The sequence below is a fragment of the Rana temporaria genome, chromosome 7, assembly GCF_905171775.1.
Source record: "Rana temporaria chromosome 7, aRanTem1.1, whole genome shotgun sequence".
Lineage (NCBI taxonomy): Eukaryota > Metazoa > Chordata > Amphibia > Anura > Ranidae > Rana > Rana temporaria.
Window position 1 is genome coordinate 116,883,389 of NC_053495.1, and position 22,348 is coordinate 116,905,736.

General features: G+C 41.5%; 1 protein-coding gene across 3 annotated transcripts in view; it reads right to left on the reverse strand.

Moving 5' to 3' along the window:
* The window catches only part of NEK7 (NIMA related kinase 7), a 225,962-nt gene that overhangs the window by 157,934 nt on the left and 45,680 nt on the right, over positions 1–22,348 (reverse strand). For all 3 annotated transcript variants that reach the window (XM_040359875.1, XM_040359873.1, XM_040359874.1), the window contains one exon: positions 2,066–2,206. In XM_040359875.1, coding sequence (XP_040215809.1) covers positions 2,066–2,206 — 141 coding nt within the window. The remainder of the gene's footprint in view (positions 1–2,065; positions 2,207–22,348) is intronic.

Genomic DNA, 22,348 nt, shown 5'->3' on the forward strand with positions numbered 1-22,348 from the left:
GGGCAGTAAAAGGGATAGTTAGACTGGCTCAGTTATATGAAGGAAGGACTCTAAAAACCTTTGCTGCTCTAAGAAAGGAATATGATGTACCCAATTATACGTTCTATAGATATTTTCAAATTAGACATGCTTTAAATGCCCAGTTTGACAGAGTGGGACCAATGTGGGATAGGACCCCTGTCTCTAAAAAATTGGGTGGCGGGAGTGAGATGAGGGGTTGTATCTCTGAAATTTTTCCATACATTTGTGAGGAGAGTATTGGGGGTCCAGAACAGCTTAAAAAGCAGAGAGAAATGGGAGGAAGATCTAGGGACCATAACAGATGGACAATGGAGGAAGATATTGGAGAGAGGAGATATGGTAACAGTCTTATTCGCACAGAAGTTCTAATTTTTTAAGATTATACATAGGACGTATTACACACCTAAAAGATCATTTCATTTTGGGTGGAGAGTAGACGCGAGATGCCCTAGGTGCCAGAATACAGGGGACATGATACACATGCTATGGGGGTGCCCAAAATTGTTTGTTTAGGTATTGGCTAGGAATCCCCGATGTTATAAATATGATATATATAAAACAAAGTTGGAGATGGACCCTAAAACATGCATATTGGGTTTATGGAAAGAAACAAGTGGAGTAGCCAGTACAATAAAAGCAGTATTAACCACTTTAGCCCCGAACCATATTGCTGGTCAATGACCGGGCCACTTTTTGCGATTCGGCACAAAATTGGCGTCCTTTTTTTCCCCCCCACAAATAGAGCTTTCTTTTGGTGGTATTTGATCACCTCTGCGGTTTTTATTTTTTGCGCTATAAATAAAAATAGAGCGACAATTTTGAAAAAAAAATTATATTTTACTTTTTGCTGTAATAAATATACCCAAAAATATATAAAAAAAAGATTTTTCCTCAGTTTAGGCCGTTGTGTATTCTTCTACATATTTTTAGTAAAAAAATAATAAAAATATATGGAAGGAGAAGGTTGTATACACAGAAGGAATATCAGGGAATTTTCTAAAATGTGGAACCCTTGGCTGGAAAAAATATCCTATGTGAAATGAAAATCTATTAACCCGGATAGTAGAGGGTGGTGAGGGAGGAGGGTGGAAAAGAAATAGAATTAACAGGGGAAAATTAAAAGGTTATGATATATGTGAAATAAGAAATGTTAACTATATGTTTAATATGGATGTAATCTGTTTTTATAAGATGAAGAAAATTAATAAAAAAAATAAAAAATAAATAAAAGAAGAAGAAGAGTATAAAATCAAGAAAGAAGAAAAAAAAGAAAGAAGAAGAAAGAGAAGAAATCACTAATAAAAAAAACAAAAAAAAAACAGTAAAAAAAATAATAAAAAAAACTGACACATGTGCCACTGTCACATGACATTAAAAAAAAAAAGTATTGGTATCTGCGAGTACTTGAAAAAAAGTCTTAAAGAAGTGTTACTGTGACAACCCAAGTTTTGACAAAAAGCATGCTTATAAAAAGAAAGCCAAGGTCATTACTGTTCTTACATTTTCACAGTCCAGTCACAGGCTGAGAAGTCCATAGTACTTAGAAAAAGTGGGCTGAATAGTTCTGGCTGTCAGGCTAAGGACATGGTAGAAAAATTAGTACTGCAGATGGCAGCGTTCGAGTGAAGGTTAGCATTTAATAGGTCATCAATTTCTGTCTTCAAGGTTCTTGGATGGGGCTCTGCTTTAACAGTTCAAAACATGAAAATGCCGATAAATGCACCCCGCTATCCCTTTAACAGAAGGGAGGTCATTGAGGTATGGTTTTTGCTTTACAACTTGATACATTTTAAATTGACTGCATGATCGATTCTGTCCAGTTGGATTTGCCAAGCTGTCCCAATACCCAACAAACCTCTTTGTGACGACCTTTCATATCTAAAAGCACAGAATAGCATATGTTTTTTGTTTTTCAGCCAAGTCTTTCGAAATATTTTCCCCTCAACTTTGTAAAAGTCTGCAAAGGTTTTCAACTACAAGTAGAAAAGGAACAATGGGACAAATACAGAAAGGGTATGCTTTAAAATACCAAAATTCAAATTACCTGAACTTTTTTTAAAGCAACGGGTACTCCATCCAAAAGGCATCTGGCTCTGTATACTTCACTGAACTGGCCCCTGCCAATTTTCTTCTCAATCTGGAAATTGGCCAGTGTATTATACCCCATGTCTGGTCGTAGTGGCTTCTAAACAAATGAAAAATTAGAAAGTTAAAAAAAAAACAAAAAAAAAAAAACACACAACAAAAGCACATAAAAATCAGTAAGAGGCCTATTTATAAAAGCAAACAAATCTATGCACTTTTACGAGGCCTTGATTTATAATGTGAATCTTTGCTGGATGGAAAAAGGCAAACACAAATTGGAATTTTACTTTTAAAAAACCTCATTAGCAGGGCATTAAACATGCAGCAAATGTGGCTGGTGGCAAGTGCAAACGAGGAAGCACAGTGTTTATTTTCCAAGAAAAAATGACAAATTGCTGATAATTCACCTTTTCCAATGAAACCAGGACAAGCAGTTAAAATATATTACTGAGACCTGGATTTCCAAAGGCTGTATGGGAAATTCAGAATCAACGGAATGCCTTTTACAACTACAGTGTGTGTTCAATGACAAATGTGATTCAGTAAGTCGCTGCTTTATAAATGAAATAATGTCAAAAACTAAATGAAAATCAAGGATTGTCAATCTACTGACATACTATACAAAAAAATATCAATGCCTGTGTGTGTTAAAAAATAAATAAATAAATAAATAATATGCCTCTGCCTATTTACCCCAGAAAATCTATTATGCAAAAGGTTAAAATAATTTTTTTGGAAATGTTACAGAGGCAGGGACAGTCGAACCAACTATGTAGCTGAAGTAAATTTCAGGTGAACAGATTATCAACTGCTAAACAGCTCCAGATTAAACTGAAGGGACTAGTGCTATGCCGTTACCTCTACTTTCCGTATATTTGCTCCCCTCTCCCAACAGCCACAAATTCACCACAAAGTTCTATACCAAGCTGCAAGGAAGAATTCCCAGTTGAGGCAAACCACAGTATCAGCTAAAAAAGAGAACGAGTTGATAAGGTTGCAAGGTGAGAAAATGTTTACAGGAACTTGCTGCGTAAGGTCCAGGGGCTAGAAAGCTGAATAACCAGAAAAAAAAAAAAAAAGATAATGAAGACATGGCTTGAACAGCATCATCCAAAAGTACAGTGAGTTGAATGAAGGATAGACAACTAAATCTGGATTGGACACGTGGCACCAACAATCCCATGGCAGTTACTGAAAGGGAGCAAAGAACCAATAGCTACAGACGGCAGTCTATTCAGCTAAAACTGGATCTATGTAGTGGTTGGCAGGTTTTACATTTTTTTTATTTTACACTACATGCAAACAGCAAGCAACAAGCTCATTGTTTGCAAGGAGAAGGAAAAAGTAGCAGCAACAAAAACTACCAAGTCCTCCCATCAGTGAAATATTATGTACACCACTAGCCCATGATGGGGTGTTCCCATCTCTGTTAATTGTATTTTTAATACGTTGCAGTTTACCAATCCCTGCATTTGTTTTTTAGGCTTTTTTTGCCGTTATTTTCATTAATTGATTCACCCATTGACACAATGTGTTAAGCAGGCCATACACGGTCGAATTTCGAACAAATTTTCTCTTCAAAAATCAGAAAGTTCATTTTTTTTTGTGATCCGATGATGCCACCATTGATTTTCGAAATTTGGCCGACAAAACCTTCATGTTGCTGGGAATATTCTTTTCTCTCCGAGAAAATTCTTTTCTTGCACATGCACATTCCCAATCATTGAAAAGAAAAAATCGGTTGTTTTTCAAAAAATTTCCAACATGTCGGATTCCTCAAATTTGATTGCCGCACGAAAATCAGCTGTTGCTGCACCCCACGAACGGTGCGAAATTCGTCCGAAAAATCTTTGATACAATTTTCGAAAGAAAATGCTTTCGAAATTCGAACCCTGTATGGCCGCCTTAAGTGTGTCACCACTCTGGATGGAGAAGCAACAGACACCTTTGGACAGCAGCATTGTCCAACTGGGGGTTAGATGCATTAGCAGATTTAGATGGACTTGGCTAACAAATTAAAGGCCAATTCCTTAGAAGCAGTTAAAGCATTTTTTTTGTGATAAAGGTTTTACATAAATGAATACAAGTTGACCATTGCAAGCACCGCTGTTAAATGGTATGTCTCAAACCCCTAATTGCCACCTTTGCAGGATAGCCAAGTATGTTAAAGGAGGTTAAACAATAACAGACTAAAGGCTATTACACACTATTACCCAGCCCTGCAGGAGGAGCCACTGTACTAATTATTCAATGTTCGTACAGCGATTACCCCTGCTGTTTTATTGTGTTCCGATAGGGGGGTGGCCCCCCACCAGAATGTACTGGTCAGCTCTCTCAGCCAGTGGCTGAGAGCGCCGATTGCGAGCCAAATCAGCAGACCTTTTTTCAGACATGCCCTTTTGACAAAAGCTGGTCGAACAGCAGGCTTCTGTCCGACCGACTGCAGTATACAGGGCCCAAATAAAAGCCGGTGTGGACTAGGCTTTACTGACTAGATCCTACAGTTAGAAATAGGAGGGGGGAGCTAAAAACAAAATAAAGCCACCAAATCCAGAAAATGGTAAGCTGCAAAATAACCGTTTTGCGTTTAATACCACTTTAAACCATATAGGGATTTTTAATTGTTTATTTAAAAGCCGTCTTTTCAAGCTAGAATGAAACATGGGATTGTGGAGGTGTATGACATTCAGGAGTTCAAAAATATTTCACCTTTATGTCAGATACATTTGGGATTTTTTGAATCAAAGGGCACGATCGATGAACTTACCCAACTGACACCTGTTAAAACCTAAAAAAAAAAAAAATCTATGCAAAATGTATTGATAAAGAAGATTGCAACATCTGTTCGTGCCATAAAAAGGGAAAAAATATATAATATATATTTATTATCACATACATACATACATACACACACAGTTGTGTTTCAAAGTTTACATACCCTGGCAGAATTTAAGATTTTTCATAGAATATGAATGAATACCACAAACTTTTTCCACTCATGATTAGTGTTTGGGTGAAGCCATTTATCATCAAATCATCTGCGTTTACTCTTTTTACATCATAATGACAAACTACCCAAATGACCCTGATCAAAAGTTTACATACCCCAGTTCTTAATACCGTGTATTGTCCCCTTTAACATCAATGACCGCTTGAAGTATTTTGTGGCATTTGTGGATGAGACTCTTTATCTTCTCAGATAGTAAAGCTGCCCATTCCTCTGGGCAAAAAGCCTCCAGTTCCTGTAAATTCTTGGGCAGTCTTGCATGAACTGCACGTTTGAGATCTCCCCAGAGTGGCTCAAAAATATTGGAGGTCAGTAGACTGAGATGGCCACTCCAGAACCTTCACTTTATTCTGCTGTAGCCAATGACAGGTCGACTTGGCCTTGCGTTTTTAAATCATTGTCATGTTGGAATGTCCAAGTATGTCCCATGCGCAGCCATCAATTTTGACCAAATTTCCTGTGCCTTTGTAGATCACACATCTCCAAAACATCAGCTAACCAACTCCATGTTTCACAGTAGGAATTCATCATAGGCCTTGTTGACTACTCCAAATGACTGTGCCAGAAGGTTTGAGGCTCGTCTCTGTGCCGTTTGGCACATTGTAAGCTACTTTGTAGCATTTGCACAGTAATGGCTTTCTTCTGGCGACTCGACCATGCAGCCCATCTTTCTTAAAGTGCCTCCTTATTGTGAATCTAAAAATAGCCACACCATGTTTTTAGAGAGTCCTGTATTTCAGAAGAAGTTAATTGTGTGTTTTTCTTTGCATCCTGAACAATTTTCCTGGTAGTTGTGGCTGAAATTTTAGCTGGTGTACCTGACCGTGGTTTGGGTTCAACAGAACCGCTTATTTTCCACTTCTTGATTAGAGTTTGAGCACTGCTGATTGGCATTCTTGAAGTGGTTGTAAAGTCTCATTTTTTATTTATTTTTTAAACAAACATATCATACTTTCCTCCACTGTGCAGTTTGTTCGTTTTCCTCTGGTTCTGGGGTCCCACCGTGGCTCTTTGGGCTGCTCCCTGCAATAACTAACCCCCTTGGGAAGCTCTCTGAGGGGGGTTAGCTTGCAGGCACACTCCCGTGTGATACACTCTGCGGCTATGTATGCTGAGTGTATGTCTCGGTCGTGCCCCCCAAGTCATTGGATTTGATTGACAGCAGCGCGAGCCAATGGCTGCGCTGCTATCAATCTATCCAATGAAGAGTCGAGAAGCCCGGGCAAAGATCATTCGCAACGCAGGACTTTCCAGGGCTCAGGTAAGTAAGCTGGGGAGTGGTAAAAGTCAAATGTTTTTTCACCTTATTGCATAGGATGCATCAAGGTGAAAAAACATGTACCTTTACAACCCCTTTAAATCCTTGGATACCTTTTTATATCCCTTTCCCGTTTTAAACAGTTCAATTACCTTTTCCTGCAGATCCTTTGACAATTCTTTTGCTTTTCCCATGACTCAGAATCCAGAAACATCAGTGCAGCACTAGATGAGAGATGCAAGGACTGTCAGGAGTCCAGAAACTCATTGACCTTTTATACACACACACACACACACACTCCAATTACAAGCAAACAGATCACTGGTGAGGATCGTTACCTTTAACCACTTAAAGAGGAGTTCCACCCAAATTTGGAACTTCCTCTTAACCCACTCCTCTCCCCCTTACATGCCACATTTGGCATGTAATTTTTTTGGGGGGGGAGTGGGGGCTTCAGCAGGAGTGGGACTTCCTGTCCCACTTCCTCCTTCCTGTAGGCGACTAAGCTTAATCGCCTTCAGGAAGTGGCTGCTGTAGGCGATCGCCTAGGACACGTCACAGGTCCTAGGCGATCTCCTGGCCAATTACACAGCGCGGCGCCGGGCCGCGCCGCTCGCGCATGCGCAGTGCCGCTCGCGCATGCGCAGTGGGTGCCCGGCCGTGAAGCCGAAAGCTGTCACGGCCGGGTGCCCACACTGAAGATGAAGACGCCGGCCGGGGAGGGGGGGAGAGGAGCGGAGCCCCGGCCGGTGCGTCGCTGGAGCGCTGGAGCAGGTAAGTGCCTGTTTATTAAAAGCCAGCAGCTACACTTTTTGTTGCTGCTGACTTTTAATAAACATAAAAATGGCTGGAACTCCCCTTTAAGCCCCGGACCAATATGCTGCCTAAAGACCCAAGGTGTTTTTACAGTTCAGGACTGCGTCGCTTTAACAGACAATTGCGCGGTCGTGCGACGTGGCTCCCAAACAAAATTGGCGTCCTTTTTTCCCCACAAATAGAGCTTTCTTTTTGTGGTATTTGATCACCTCTGCGGTTTTTATTTTTTGCGCTATAAACAAAAATAGAGCGACAATTTTGAAAAAAATGCAATATTTTTTACTTTTTGCTATAATAAATATCCCCCAAAAACATATATATAAAAAAAAAAAAATTTCCTCAGTTTAGGCCGATACGTATTCTTTTACCCATTTTTGGTAAAAAAAAATTGCAATAAGCGTTTATCGATTGGTTTGCGCAAAGTTTATAGCGTTTACAAAATAGGGGATAGTTTTATTGCATTTTTATTCATTTTTTTTTTTTTACTACTAATGGCGGCGATCAGCGTTTTTTTTTTCATGACTGCGACATTATGGCGGACACTGACAATTTTGACACATTTTTGGGACCATTGTCATTTTTACAGCAAAAAATGCATTTAAATTGCATTCTTTATTGTGAAAATGACAGTTGCAGTTTGGGAGTTAACCACAGGTGGCGCTGTAGGATTTAGTGTACATTTAGTGTGTGTTTACAACTGTAGGGGGGTGTGGCTGTAGGAATGACGTCATCGATCGAGTCTCCCCTATAAAGGGGATCACTCGATCGATGCAGCGCCATAGTGAAGCACGGGGAAGCCGTGTTTACATACGGCTCTCCCCGTTCCTCAGCTCCGGGGAGCGATCGCGACGGAGCGGCTATAAACAAATAGCTGCGCCGTCGTCCCGGATCGCTCCCCGAGGGAACCCGACCGCCGCGTGTAGATCTACATGCGGCGGTCGGGAAGTGGTTAATAGCCATTTGTGTCAACTTGTGTACATGTTAACAGGTCAAAATCACCAGGGTATGTAAACTCTTAATCAAGGTTATTTGGGCAGTTTGTTGTGACGATTTAAAAAAAAAAAAAAATAGTGTTAACAGTTGATTGATAATAAATGGCTTCAGGCAAACACTAACCATAAGTGAAAGAAAAGTTTTTGTGTTATTCATATTCTCTGAAAAATGGCCAAGAAATCATCAATTCTGCCAGGGTATGTAAACTTATTAGCACAAATATAATATACACACACACACACATATATATATATATACACACACACACACACACACACATATAATCTCTTACTTCTTTTGACTATATACAAAGGCCTATGGTAAATCTGTCACGCAACCACAGACATATGCAGTAAATTAATACAAACGTGATTAGACAATTCTTAGCTCTTTCCCCCACTTTGAGAACGCATTTGAACTTGACAAAGATTAGCGTGAGTCTCTAAGACACAGTGACAGCCGCATGCTGAGTCCAAACTCTGGCTAATGTATTTTGGCATGCGAGTTTGTAATCACACATTTACATATGCAATGACCTATATTTGCATGTCAGATCACACACTGTCTGGCTTGGTTAGGGCCAGGCGCCTCCCTGAGAGAGAGGACCAGAGTGGCTGTCCAAGGCCAGAGGGCCACGGGTTTGCTCTGTGAGATGGGGTAAATCTGCCGCTGTTGATTAGGCTGACGAGCCCTGAGCATTAGACACTTCATTAGAGGTAATCTGTTTAACAGTGGGCAGTGCATACAAACTTCACAGTCCAATTTTAGAGAATGTTTCCATGCGCTGCTTCCCCCTCATTTTTGCTTTACAAAGGCCAAAAAGGTCACTGAATAACAGTCTCGTTACATGTGCACTGTCACAAGATTTCTGGAGTCAGATAGTTCTATACAGATTAATGTCTCATTTTGTAGTTAGATTGTAGCAATTTCCACAGAATAATTTCTCTGAATACGAAATACTTGGAGTCTTTTCTTTATTTTAAAGCACTTGAGTCCTGACAAATTCTTTGTTTTCTGGGTAACACATGACAGTCTAAAAACATTAAGCATCATTTGTTTTGTTTTTTGTGAGATGTAATGGCAGTTAAAAAAAAAAAAAAAAGTACAAGATATAAAAAAGGTGGTCTGGGGTTTGCAGTAACTTTCAATCCTTTAGTTAGTAAAAACATGTTATACACCTTTCAAAATTATACTTTAAATTCTTAAAAAAAAAAAGGGTTAAAAGTGGTTGCATGTTGGCGTCATTTGTAGCTTGTTGGCTACTGCATCTTATAAATAGAGAATTAAAAAAAAAAAAAAAAACAACACATACACCCCCCCCCCCCCCCCGATCTTAAGCCCCCACTCACACCTTCATATTTTTTTCCCTACACCTGACTACATTCAACATGCAGAATCCCATTGTTTGACACATAAATATTATATATATATATATATATATATATATATATATATATATATAAAATGTTGCAGCTTGCAAGTGTCCGGGGTCATGGCTGAAGCCATCAGTCATAACCCCAGTATCTTTATAGGCCCGTGGCTGGCTTTTTCATGAAAGCAGTATGAGCGGCTCCAGTAGCTACGGTACTAGATCGCTTTCTGAAGCGGCAGGAGGGGACTACCCCCCCTGCCGCTCGCCGATGCTTCTTGTGCTTACCATTTTTACTAGCGCATCCAAGAAACAAACCGGTGCAGCAGGCTGGTTACAGAGGACTAAGACTAGATAGTCTCTGATTGCCTCTATGGCCTTGGAGGACCAGAGCAACAAGTCCTCACCTTCCAGTCTAGGGTGGAAGAAAACAAAAATGTTTTACATTTTTGTTAAAGCAAAAGATCAAATGTCACTTATCTTTTGCCTTTAACCCTTTCGCTGCCAGGCCGTGTACTCCATTTTCACACTCCGATGGCCAGGTAATTTTTTCATTGTTTTTTTTATTTTTACCTTACAGCTTTGAGTTTGTAAAATACCCCCCAAACCATATATTTTCTGAAAGCACATGACCAGTAGAATTCAAATAAGGTGCTACCGATTTTTAGGGCACAATGATATTTGGGCAAGTGTTTATCAAAACAATATTTTCCTAAACGATACATTACAATTATTAGCAGATAAACACAGTACATTTTACAAAATTCCTACTAAATATAAAAAGCTTAATCTGTTAATAAATGTTTGTAATTTTTTTAAATTACGCCTTTTTTCAAAATGACAACAATTTTAACTTGCGTAAAAATTAAAATGACCACATTTCTCAAAAATTATATATATATATATATATATATATATATATATATATATATATATATATATATATATATATATATATATATATATATATATATATATATATATATATATATATATATATATATATATATATAAAATATCGGAAGGTATTCATTGTTCCCCGACAGCTTTCAGAGTTTGTTAGACACCCCAAAACCACATTTCTGAAAGCATAGGACCAGTAGAATAAAAAGAAGGTGCTACCAACTTTTAAAAGGCCCCACGATATTTGCGCAAATTCTTATCAAACAATATATTTGCAAAAAATTCTCTAAAATTATTTTTAGCAGATATAAAAACACAGCAATTTAAAAAATTCCTGTTACATTCCTACTAAATATAAAAGCTTAACCTGTATGGAGTTAATAAATAACAAATGTTTTTACATTTTAAATTGTGTCCATTTGAGAAATAGTGAAAATCAGACGTAGGCAAACATTTCTTAAACTGGAGGAGGTCATCCTTTCTCGTTTTCAGAATTTGTAAAAGACCCCCCAAACCATACATTTTCTGAAAGCACATCGCCAGTAGAATAAAAAGAAGGCACTACCGATTTTTAAGGCACTGCGATATTGGCACAAATGTTTATCAAAACAATATTTTAATCATTAATAGTGGATTCATACATGGCCGAATGTACATTTCTGCTAAATTCCTAGTAAATTTAAAAAGTTAAAACTGTATTGAGTTAACAACAAATATTTGCACATTTTAAATTGCATCTTTTTGTGAAATGGTGAAAATTGAAGGTACACAAAACTAAACAACATTTTACTCTAAAATCGTTCTAAAATCTAAGGTTACCATTTTTCACTTACAGCTTTCAGAATTTGAAAAGACCCTTTAAAACTAGGCATTTTCTGAAAGCACATAACCTGTAGAATAAAAAAAATAAAAACACACTAAAATAACTAATAGTGCACATAAACATAACGTAACTTATGTAATTCCTGCTAAATTACTACTAAAGTATTGTTCACGTGGCATACTAAAGTGTACGCCCATGGAGGGCCATGTTTACCCACAACACAGGGATGCACAGGTGTTGCGTGCACCCCTGTACAGGCAGCCCTATTTGTGTCAACTGGGATGCAACGGCTGCACAGGCATAGCTGCTGTTCCCAATCTGACATCCGTGTGGGTACACCACACCGAACGCAGACAGTGTGAGCTCAGGGATATGCATGCAGACCTACATGGATGAAAAACTGGGAGCAACTGCTCAGTTCATGCAGTTGCTACATCCCAAATTACATCAATGGGACTGCCCGCACAGAGATACACGGAACACCTGTGCATCCCTGTAAAGGTACGCTGTGTATGCCCTGTGTGAACAAGGCCTTAGGCCTCTTTCACACAAGCAGACCGTTCAGGTCTGCCTGTCCGTTTTTCAGGCAGACCCAATTGGACCACCCATTGTTCTCTATGGAGAGGCTGATGTTAATGGACATGTGTCAGTTCACATCCGCCTGCATCCGATTCAGTTCAGTCTGCGAAAAACAGACAGATGGGGATTCATAGGAAAAAAGGTTAAGGCCTCATGTACAATGCTGCTGGTAAACGGACGTTTGGGAGCAGTTTGGCGTTTTTTTAAGCTGCCCATGAACTCTCCTCTATGTTATCTTCGTCTATGCACACAGGGTCGTTTATAGGCAGTTAAGTATTTTTTTGGAACGCAAAAAATAAAAAAAATTTGTTCAGGATAGATGTTCAGGGGCATTTGAAACGCCTGTAAATATTGCTCAACGCGGCAACTGGCAACAAGGATTGGTGATAAAGCTTCAGTGGAGACACCCTTTTCCCCATTAAAGATCTTACAGGAGTGAATTTCCCTTCCTAGGGGTAGATTTCCTCTCACTTCTTGTTGTCCCCCTTCATTTGTAAGTATGAGTCGTTTGCAAGTCAGATGTCTTTCTGCCCCCAGATCGCTTCATAAAGAGGACTGTCATCCTTTCTATTACAAGGGATGTTTACATTCCTTGTAACAGAAATAAAAAAGTGATAAAAAAAAAATGTTTGTGTGTATATATATATATATATATATATATATATATATATATATATATATATATATATAAACAATTTTAACCGCCCCCCCTCCCACTTAAATGTGAACAGCATAAACACTGTAAACACATGTAATGTATCGCTGCAAACATTAGAGCGAGAGTAATAATTCTAGCTGTAGACCTCCAACTGTTTTAAAAAAAAAAAAAAATGTATATAGTGTCACCTATGGAGAGATTTAAGTACCATAGTTTGTCACAATTCCACAAACGCACAGAATTTTAAAGCACGCCTTGTTGTTAGGTATCCATTTACTCGGCGTAACATCTTTCAAATTTTACCAAAAAATTTAGTATATATTGTGTTTTGGTATTTTTATAATTCATAATTTTCCCCCAAAAATTAAAAAAAAATTTTTTTTTTTTTTCTTTTCTTTTGGGATTAAGGTTTTACGGGAAGAAATAAAAAATCTGATCATTGCGAGCACCAGTCTCAGGATTGTCTAACTGCTACATTCGCAGGAGAGCTTGTTCTGTAAAAAAAAAAAAAAAACGTACTCCCGGTGAAAATAAAGAAAAAAGAAAGCCTAAAAAAGAAAATCATCAATAAAACCTTCACATCTATGAATTGGAAAATGGTAATATTATAAAATGCTTTTGTTTTTAATCCTGCTTCAACACCAACAGCAGGGATGTTTACAATGATCAGCTTTTATTTATGTGAAACCTTTATCCAAGACCCCTTTCACACCGAGGGCACGGCCACGTTCGTGGTAAAACGCTGCTCGTTTTAATGGCGCTTTACCAATGTTTAACCCTCTCCAATCTAGCTTATAGCACAATGATGGTTGGGAGGTGGTTGTTATCCTGACTGGGCATCATAACGTCCAGCAGGATAACAAGCGGGGACGAGTAGCGCAGCAATCGGTGGTGTGGTGTGTCAGTCTGACACTCTGCAACTCCGATCTCGGACGGAGGCTCTTTACCATGTGATCAGCTGTGCATAATCACAGCGTAAACAGGAAAAGTCGTGTATCGGCTAGAGTAGAGAGCAGATTGGCTGCTCTTCTGACCGAGGGTCTGCACCGATTTATCAGTGCAGCCCCAAGATTGACCACCAGGTATGCCAATCAGTGCCCTTTAAATGATGCCCGCCAGTGCCCATAAATGATGCCAACCAGTGCCCCCTATCATTGCCACCCATCGGTGCAGCCTTTCAGTGCCGCCTATAAGTGCCCAACAGTGCTGCATATTAGTGCCCATCAATGCCACCTCATCAGTGTCGCCTTATCAGTGCCCCATCAGTCAAGGGGAAAACTTGCTTATCTACAAAATTTTATTACAGAGAAAAATGTTTTTATTTGTTTAGCAAAAAATAATAAACCCCAGTGGTGATCAAATACCACCAAAAGAAAGCTCTATTTGTGGGAACAAAATTATAAAAATGTTTGGGTACAGTGTTGCATGACTGCGCAATTGTTATGTAAAAAATGACAGTGCTGAAAGCTGAACATTGGCTTGTGCAGGAGGGGGGGGGGGGGGGTTGTGCCCTGTATTTAAGTGGGGCGCTTTTAACCCCAAAAGAAGGAGCTAAAAACTCCTGTTTCGCAGCGCTTCCGAAGTGCTGCCCATTCATTCCAATTGGCAGGGCGTTTGGGGAGAGCAAGATACAGCGCTCCCAACCCGCCCCAAAGATGCTGCTTGCAGGACTTTTCGGAACGTCCCGCAAGTGCACTGCCTGAGTGAAAAGTCACACTGGAATGAACGGGAGGCAGTTTTCAGGCACTTGGAGACCATGGATTCATGAAGAATCTTTCTTGCCAAATCAATCTGATAAACCTTCTATGAGGAGGCGAGTTGCCATCTAGATCAGGCATGTCCAAAGTCCGGCCCACATTCTGGTTTCGGATGGCCCACCTGGTCCTTTTGACATGTATATCTTTTGTGGCCCCCGGGGCTTCCCGAGTGCTGCAAAAGATAAATAATGCTGGCTGGACAGGGAGGGGATGGGACGAGTGCCGTACATACAGGATTATTTCCCATTTACACAGCATGCTCTGTAAAAGGAAGTCCTGTCTCCTGCGCTGCCATTGGACGACTATTCTGTCCATCTTAAAGAGGCCGCCGAGAACAAAGGAGTTTCTCCTGTATGTCGGTCGGCACACTGTGCCGACCCCTTCCTGTCTCCTCCAAGGTTACACCGATGGAAATGGCGAGTCTGCATTCAGGACAACGCGGGTGCGCTGCATTGATGGGCACTGACCCTTATTTTGCTTCACAGTTCTTTATATAAAGTGTTATATTTTTTCCTAACACTTCCCTCTTAGTGAAGGTGAGTGTTATACGCTGATAAATATGGTATATCCAAATAACACGGCCAAGCTCATCTCTTCACCACACACAGCCACAAAAAGGCAGGAGAATTCTTGTTGGGCCGTGTATTAGTGCTTGAACAAACACACTTAGACCGAATTTTAATGGTTCACAGAATGTCAGGCAAAATGTCCGGCCCTCCCGCATGTTCACTTCATCAAATCTGGCCCTCTTTGAAAAAAGTTTGGACACCCATGATCTAGATAAATGAAGGCCTATAGAAGTAGTGTACTCGGAATGGTCAGAGGTGGGTAGTGGGGTCCCCCAGGGTTCTGTACTGGGACCAATACTGTTTAATTGGTTCTCAACGACCTGGAGAATGGGGTAAGCAGTACAATCTCTGTATTCTGTATACCAAGCTATTCAGGGCAAAAACGTCTCCGCAGGATGTGGAAACCTTGCAAAAAGATCTGAATAATGGGGTGGGCAACTACATGGCAAATGAGGTTCAATGCAGAAAAATTAAAAATAATGCATTTGGGTGGCCAAAATACCAACGCAATCTATACACGGGGGGGGGGGGGTTGGACCTCTGGGGGAATGGAAGAGGACCTGGGGGTCCTAGTAGATGAATGAATGAAAAACATATAGCGCGGCGCATGCAAACTAAATCGCCTCTGGGCGCTAGTTGTTCCTATCTTTCTAGACATCAAAAGAGCAGAGTTTTGAAGGTTAGGTGGTTTTCCTCCAACCGAATGCTGGTTGGTAAAGCATTCCATAGTCTAGGACCTTGTACCGCAAAACTTTTCTCCCTTGGGCTTTGGGTATCTGGAGCAGATTTTGGTCAGTGGATCGCAAAACGCGATTGGAATTGTGGGATTTATCTTTTCGCATAGATATTGCGGAGCCTTCCCATGGATGCACTTATGCGTCAGACAGAGTGCTTTAAAAGCAATTCTGTCCTTTACTGGCAGCCAGTGAAGGGTTCTCAACGAAGGCGAGATTGATTCCCATGTTTTTTTTCCAGTCACAAGTCTGGTGGCCGTGTTCTGAACGACTGGCAGACGAGCGATCTGGTACTTTGGGAGTCCGAGGTAAAGGGCATTTGCATAGTCCAGTCTGGAGTTCACAATTGTTCCCACCACGACTGCTATGTCTTCTTTAGGAATAAATGGAATAAGTCTGCGTAGTAGGCGCAGCAGATGGTGGGATCCGCTGACTACTGACCCTATTTGTGCGTCCATTGTCATGTAGGTGTCGAAAGTGACCCCGAGACTTTTGACTTTGGAGCTAGGGGTGATTATTTTGCCCAGAAGGGGCGGAGGTGGCCAGGTTGTTGCCAGTTGATTCTTACGACTGGCGTGAAACAGAAGAAGTTCTGTTTTGGAACTATTGAGTTTGAGGTAACCCTTTGTCATCCAGTTTTCTATCAAAGAGAGACATTTCTCTAAAATGAGAAGATGATCCTTTTTGTTGCAGATGCGAAAATACAGTTGCGTGTCGTCTGCATAAGAGTGATAGAGTAGTTTTTCGCTACTAATGATTTCAAAAAGAGGGCGAAGATAGATGTTGAAGAGCACCGGTGACAGGGGAGATCCTTGAGGGACTCGGCATGATACCGTGCGTTTTTCAGAAGTGAAAGGTCCCAATTTCACGGTTTGTGATCGGTTTTCCAGAAAGGAGAACCATGATAACTCACCTTCTGCGACTCTGGCTACCTCAGCCAACCGAGTCAGTAACAGTTTGTGGTCTACCGTGTCGAAGGCTGTGCTTAGGTCCAACAGAACCAGGAGACAAGATTCTCCTTCGTCTGCGGCCTCAAGGGCGTCGTCCCATATTTTGAGAAATGCTGTCTCCGTCCCGTGTCCGGGACGGAAACCTGATTGAAATGGATCAAGTAGATTATGGGTATCTAGATGGTGTTGCAACTGTTGTACCACTACTTTCTCCATTACCTTGGAGAGAGCGTTTAGGCCTGTTATGGGACGGCCGTGAGTTGGGTCCTTAGGGTCAAGGGTAGGTTTCTTCAAGATGGGCTGGATTGTGCCCTTTTTCAGCTGGGAGGGCACTATGCCTTCCTTAAATCACTGGTTTATAAGCTGCGTGATAGGTGGTGCCAGGATGTCGGCACATTCCTTCCGCAGTTTAGTGGGGATGATATCATTAGGTGCTGTGCTGTTTCACAAAGTACCGATGATATTTTTAGTGGCATCGATGGAGATGGGTTCCAGAGTGAACTTTGTTGATTGTAGAACATTTCTCTGGGTGTTGTGTGAAAGATTGAGGGGGGGGGGTTGAGGGGGGTATTGTTTTGCTGAATGCTTTCCCGGATTCTCTCAATTTTATTGATGAAGAAATCCGATAATTCAGTGCAAAATTCTTGGGTATCTGAATTGGGGGCTTCAAGACAGCCTGGATTCATGGTCTGAGTGACCAGCTTGAAGAGTTCGCGGGGGGCGGTTTAGGGCGCTGTCGATAGCCTTGGAAAAATGATATTTCTTGGCTTTGAAGATTTTTTTATGGTATTTTCTTGTTATTTCCTTGTTGCTTGAGCAACGACAGCTGGTTGTTGAACCAGCCGGACTTATTTTTCCGGATGCGGGCTTTGCGTTTCGGCGCTACTGAGTCGGCTGACTGTAATAGGGCTTTATTTATGGCATCCAGTGTTTGAGGCTGTTAGAAGTGGTTGAATTGTTTTTATTTTATTTCCTAGGGTAGATTTGAAGAGTTCCGAGTGGAGCTTCTTCTGAGATCTAGTCCAGTGTGTTGTCACCGGCTTAGATGTTTTTATCAATGGGGGAATTTTGGAAATTATGAATTTAATTGCATGGTGATCTGTCCATGGCAATGGTTCATTTTCCAAAATGTTTATTTCCAGATCTTGTCTGAAAATTAGGTCCAGCGTGTGACCTGAAGCATGCGTGGGGCCGCATATTAGTTGCTGTAGCCCTAATCCTTCCAGGTGGTCAATACAGGCATCGGCCACGGGATCCTGTGAGGAGTTGGCCCAGAGATTGAAGTCCCCGAGCAGCAAAAGATGTTTGCTGTTAAGGGTATAAGTGGAGATAAACTCGCCAATGATGGTAGAAGCTGTGATTTTGGCCCGGGTGGTATATAGCAGAGAAGAATGCGAACGGTCTGCTGGGGATTTGTTTGCAGTTGCAGAGTGAGGGTTTCCATGAATGGAAGAGGGTTTTGAAGGGCTGGTTTGGTGATCGCAAGGTGAGTCTTGTGGATCACTGTCAGGCCTCCTCCTCTTTGCCCTATTCTGTTTTCGGTTATAATACGGTAGTTTTCTGGCACCAATTCTCCAAGAATGGTGTTAGTCAGCTGTAAGCCAGCTTTCTGTAATAAAGAGGCAGTCTAAATCGTATTGTAGTATGAAATCATGGATTTCTAATCAGTGTTTTACTTCTGATCTTGTATTGATCATAGCACATGATATGTGCTTAGGCTGGGGTGGATGACTGAATTTTTTGACAGTTGATCGATGATCGATTCTCAAAAGTTGATCAATTCTTAGGGCCTTTTTGGTGATGGCTGGTAGTATTGTGGCAAATCGCCTCAGACCCCAAATGGTTTCTGCAGAGTACCGCAGATTAGCCATAGTCGCCTGTCACCAGGGGGGAGCGGTGGTTGGATGGCGATGGAGAGAAGATTCACTGAATCCTCTCTCCCTGCTTGGTCCAGAGGAAGGCAAAAAAAACCTGGCCGAGCTATGCCAATGTGCTGGGGCAGGGAAAAAAATTCCTTCCTGATCCCTAAAAGGCGATCGGTCGAGACCCTGGATCAAGTACTGTAGATTGTGAGGGGATGGGGGTGAGAGATATCTCTGTTACTGGGGGGTGTACCAAGATGGACGCCGACCCAGACACAGAACCCAGGCTGGGGGGCTATCAGCTGGGTGGATTGGCAACAGAGAGGCGGCTGGTTTGATTAAGCCGGAGGTGGATGGGGTCCAGTGGTGAGGGGGGAGGGTAGTGGGCAGTTCTAGGGGTGTTACTGGGCGTGGATATGGTGCGCCGATAGGAAAGACCGCGGCTTCATCCGTGGCCTAAGACGGGGCTGACGCGGATCTGGCATAGGCTGACGCGGATCGTCGAAAAGACGAAAAACAGCGGTGGGGGGGGGCGGCGAGGGAGGGATGCCTCGATTGTGGTAGGGGATATGGGTGGTAATGTAGGGGTGAAGAAAGAGGGGGAGAGCCGCAGTGTTTTAGCCGATACAGCGGCTTATCCTGAAAAGGACGGCCGCCAAACGGTTCAGGGGAGGTGTATGGCCCTGAGAAACAGGGGCCTACCTGTTTAGTCTTCCTGGAGACTGCGGAGAAGAGGGGGCCCAAAGGGAGGAAAATCGGGTTGCTAATTCTGTGAGCTGGAAGCTGGAGTTGTTTCGTGTAGCAAGGAGCAAGAGCAGCTGTCCTGGATCCTGGGTCTTGGAGGAAAAAAACACCTGCCTGCCTAGCTGTCTGCTGCTCGGAGGGAGCGTGCGAGGAGGATGGAGTCACTGGAGGTCAGGTGAGAGGAGCTCTCAGGCACACGTTCGTCTGATAGACCAATGTGCCTGCTGACTGTCTACAGGACTCGCTCGCTGTTGTGAATCTGCAGCAGCTTGATGATAGCAGCAGCTTGGCATGCAATGCCAAGCTGCTGCTAACAAAGCAAACAGAATATTGGCATGCATTAAAAAGGGGATTAACTTCAGAGAAAAAACAATTCTTCTGCTCTACAAAACTCTGATCCGGCCGCACCGAGAGTATGCTGTCCAGTTCTGGGCATTAGTCTCAGGAAGGATGTACTGGAAATGGAGAGTACAAAGAAGGGCAACAAAGCTAATGAACAGTCTGAAGGATATTAGTTATGAGGAATGGTTGTGCGCACTGAACTTATTCTCTCTGGAGAAGAGACGCTTGAGGGGATACGATCTCAATTTACAAATACCATACTGGTGAGTCCACAATAGGGATAAAACTTTTTTGCGAAAGGGAATTTAACAAGACACATGGCCACTAATTAAAATTAGAAGAAAAAAGGGTTTAACCTTAAACTACGTAGAGGGTTCTTTACTGCAAGAGCAGCAAGGATGCAGGATTCCCTTCCACAGGCGGTGGTCTCAGCGGAGGGCATCGGTGGTTTCAAAAAACTATTAGATAAGCATCTACAGACCACAACATACAGGGATATAACAAGGCAATACTGACATATCACATGCATAGGTTGGACCTGATAGACTTGTGTCTTTTTCAACCTCACCTACTATGTAACCATTTCCAGCGCTAAAGCACCTGAAAACTGCCCCAGGGTGAAAAAAGAAAAAAAACAAAAAGTATTAGCTGGAGTTTGGTTTTAATTTGTTAGTGTATCAAACTCTCTGGTCTGATGAAACAAAGATTGAACTCTTTAGCCTGAATGGCTAACATGTCAGGAGGAAACATCAGACCAGAGAATTTTGTTTCTCATGGTCTGAGAGAGTTTTAGATACATTAACAAATTAAAACCAAAACTCCAGCTAATACTTTGTTTTCTTTTTTCAACCTGGGGCAGTTTTCAGGTGCTTTAGCGCTAGAAATGGTTACATAGTAGGTGAGGTTGAAAAAAAGTCAGTATTACCTTGTATACCCCTGTATTTTGTGGTCGTTTAGATGCTTATCCAATTTTTGAAACCATCAATGTCCCCCCACTGAGACCACCGCCTGTGGAAGGGAATTCCGCATCCTTGCTGCTCTTGCAGTAAAGAACCCTCTACGTAGTTTAAGGTTAAACCTCTTTGCTTCCAATTTTAATGAGTGGCCACGTGTCTTGTTAATCTCCCTTCCGCAAAAAAGTTGTATCCCTATTGTGGCGTCACCAGTACGGTATTTGTAAATTGAAATCATATCCTCTCTCAAGCGTCTCTTCTCCAGAGAGAATAAGTTCAGGGCTTGCAACCTTTCCTCATAACCAATTTCCTCCAGACCCTTTATTGCTTTGTTGCCTTTCTTTGTACTCTCTCCCTTTCCAGTACATCATTCCTGAGGACTGGTGCCCAGAACTGGACAGCATACTCCAGATGAGGCCGGACCAGAGACTTGTAGAGCAGAAGAATTATTGTTTTATATTTGGAGCTAATCCCCTTTTTAATGCAAGCCAATATTCTGTTTACTTTGTTAGCAGCAGGTTGCCATTGCTTAGCCTATCTACTACTAGGACCCCCCAGGTTCTTTTTCCATCCTAGATTCCCCTAGAGGTTTTCCCCCCCAGTGTATAGATTGCATTCATATTTTTGCCACCCAAATGCATTATTTTACATTGAACCTCATTTGCCATGCGGTTACCCACCTCATTAATTTGTTCAGATCATTTTGCAAGGTTTCCACATACTGCGGAGAAGTTATTGCCCTGCTTAGCATAGTATCGTTGGCAAGGAGCACCGGGAGGGCACGTCCTCTCGCCTCCCGTAAGAACGATCAAGTGGCTGACCAACCCCAATGACCGTTCTTATTGTGTAGGAAATCGCCAGCTGGAAGAGACGATATCTGTAGCTGCAGAAATCATTCAGATTTACCCACAAAAAGCCCAGGATGTCATATGATGGTCAGCCTTCAGCAAATGGTTAATAAAGATAGTGTGTGCCTTGTGAGGGAAAAGGAAGATGAAAGCTTTGCCAGAAGCACTACAATCTTTTTGAGAGATAACCAGAAGTCCATCAGAAATCTGTAGCTAAACATGTCACATTATAGAGGTCCTCCCCAATTAGGGTATTTCTTGCAGAAAACAAATATTCATTCTCGCCTAAAGGGATATAGATAATGCCTTGTCTTATTAAAAATCCTAAGATCATACAACTTGGCTAAAATAAAGGCAAACAATCCCATTCTGTTTGATGGGAACAAATGAACAAAATATTTTTGAAATAGTATAAATATGAAGTATGCCAAACCCTTGCAGTGTATATTATACTGGCGGAATATATTTAATTTAACAACACTCAGTCTTTGAGTCCATCAGCATGGCACATCTTGACTTGGCAATATTTGCCCACTCTTCTTTGCAAAAACACGCCAAATCTATCAGATTGTGAGGGTATCTCCTGTGCACGGCCCTCTTCAGATCACCCCACAGATTTTCAATCAGATTCAGGTCGGGGCTCTGGCTGAACCATTTCAAAATGTTGTTATTCTTCTGGTGAAGCCATTCCTTTGTTGATTTGGATGTATGCTTTGGGTCATTGTCATGCTGAAAGATGAAGTTCCCTTTCATGTTCATCTTTCTAGCAGAAGCCTGAAGGTTTTGTGCCAATATGGACTTGTATTTGGAACTGTTCATAATTCCCTCTACCTTGACCAAGGCCCCTGTTTCAGCTGAAGAAAAACAGGCCCAAAAGAATGATGCTACCACCATGCTTCACTGTGGGTATTGTTCTTTTGGTGATATGCAGTGTTTTTGCACCAAACAGATCTTTTGGAATTATGGCCAAAATGTTCAACCATGGTTCATCAGACCAGAACATTTTCCTACAAGCTTTTGGGAGACTTCAGATGTGTTTACAAAATGTAGCCGGGCTTGTATGTTTTTATTTGCAAG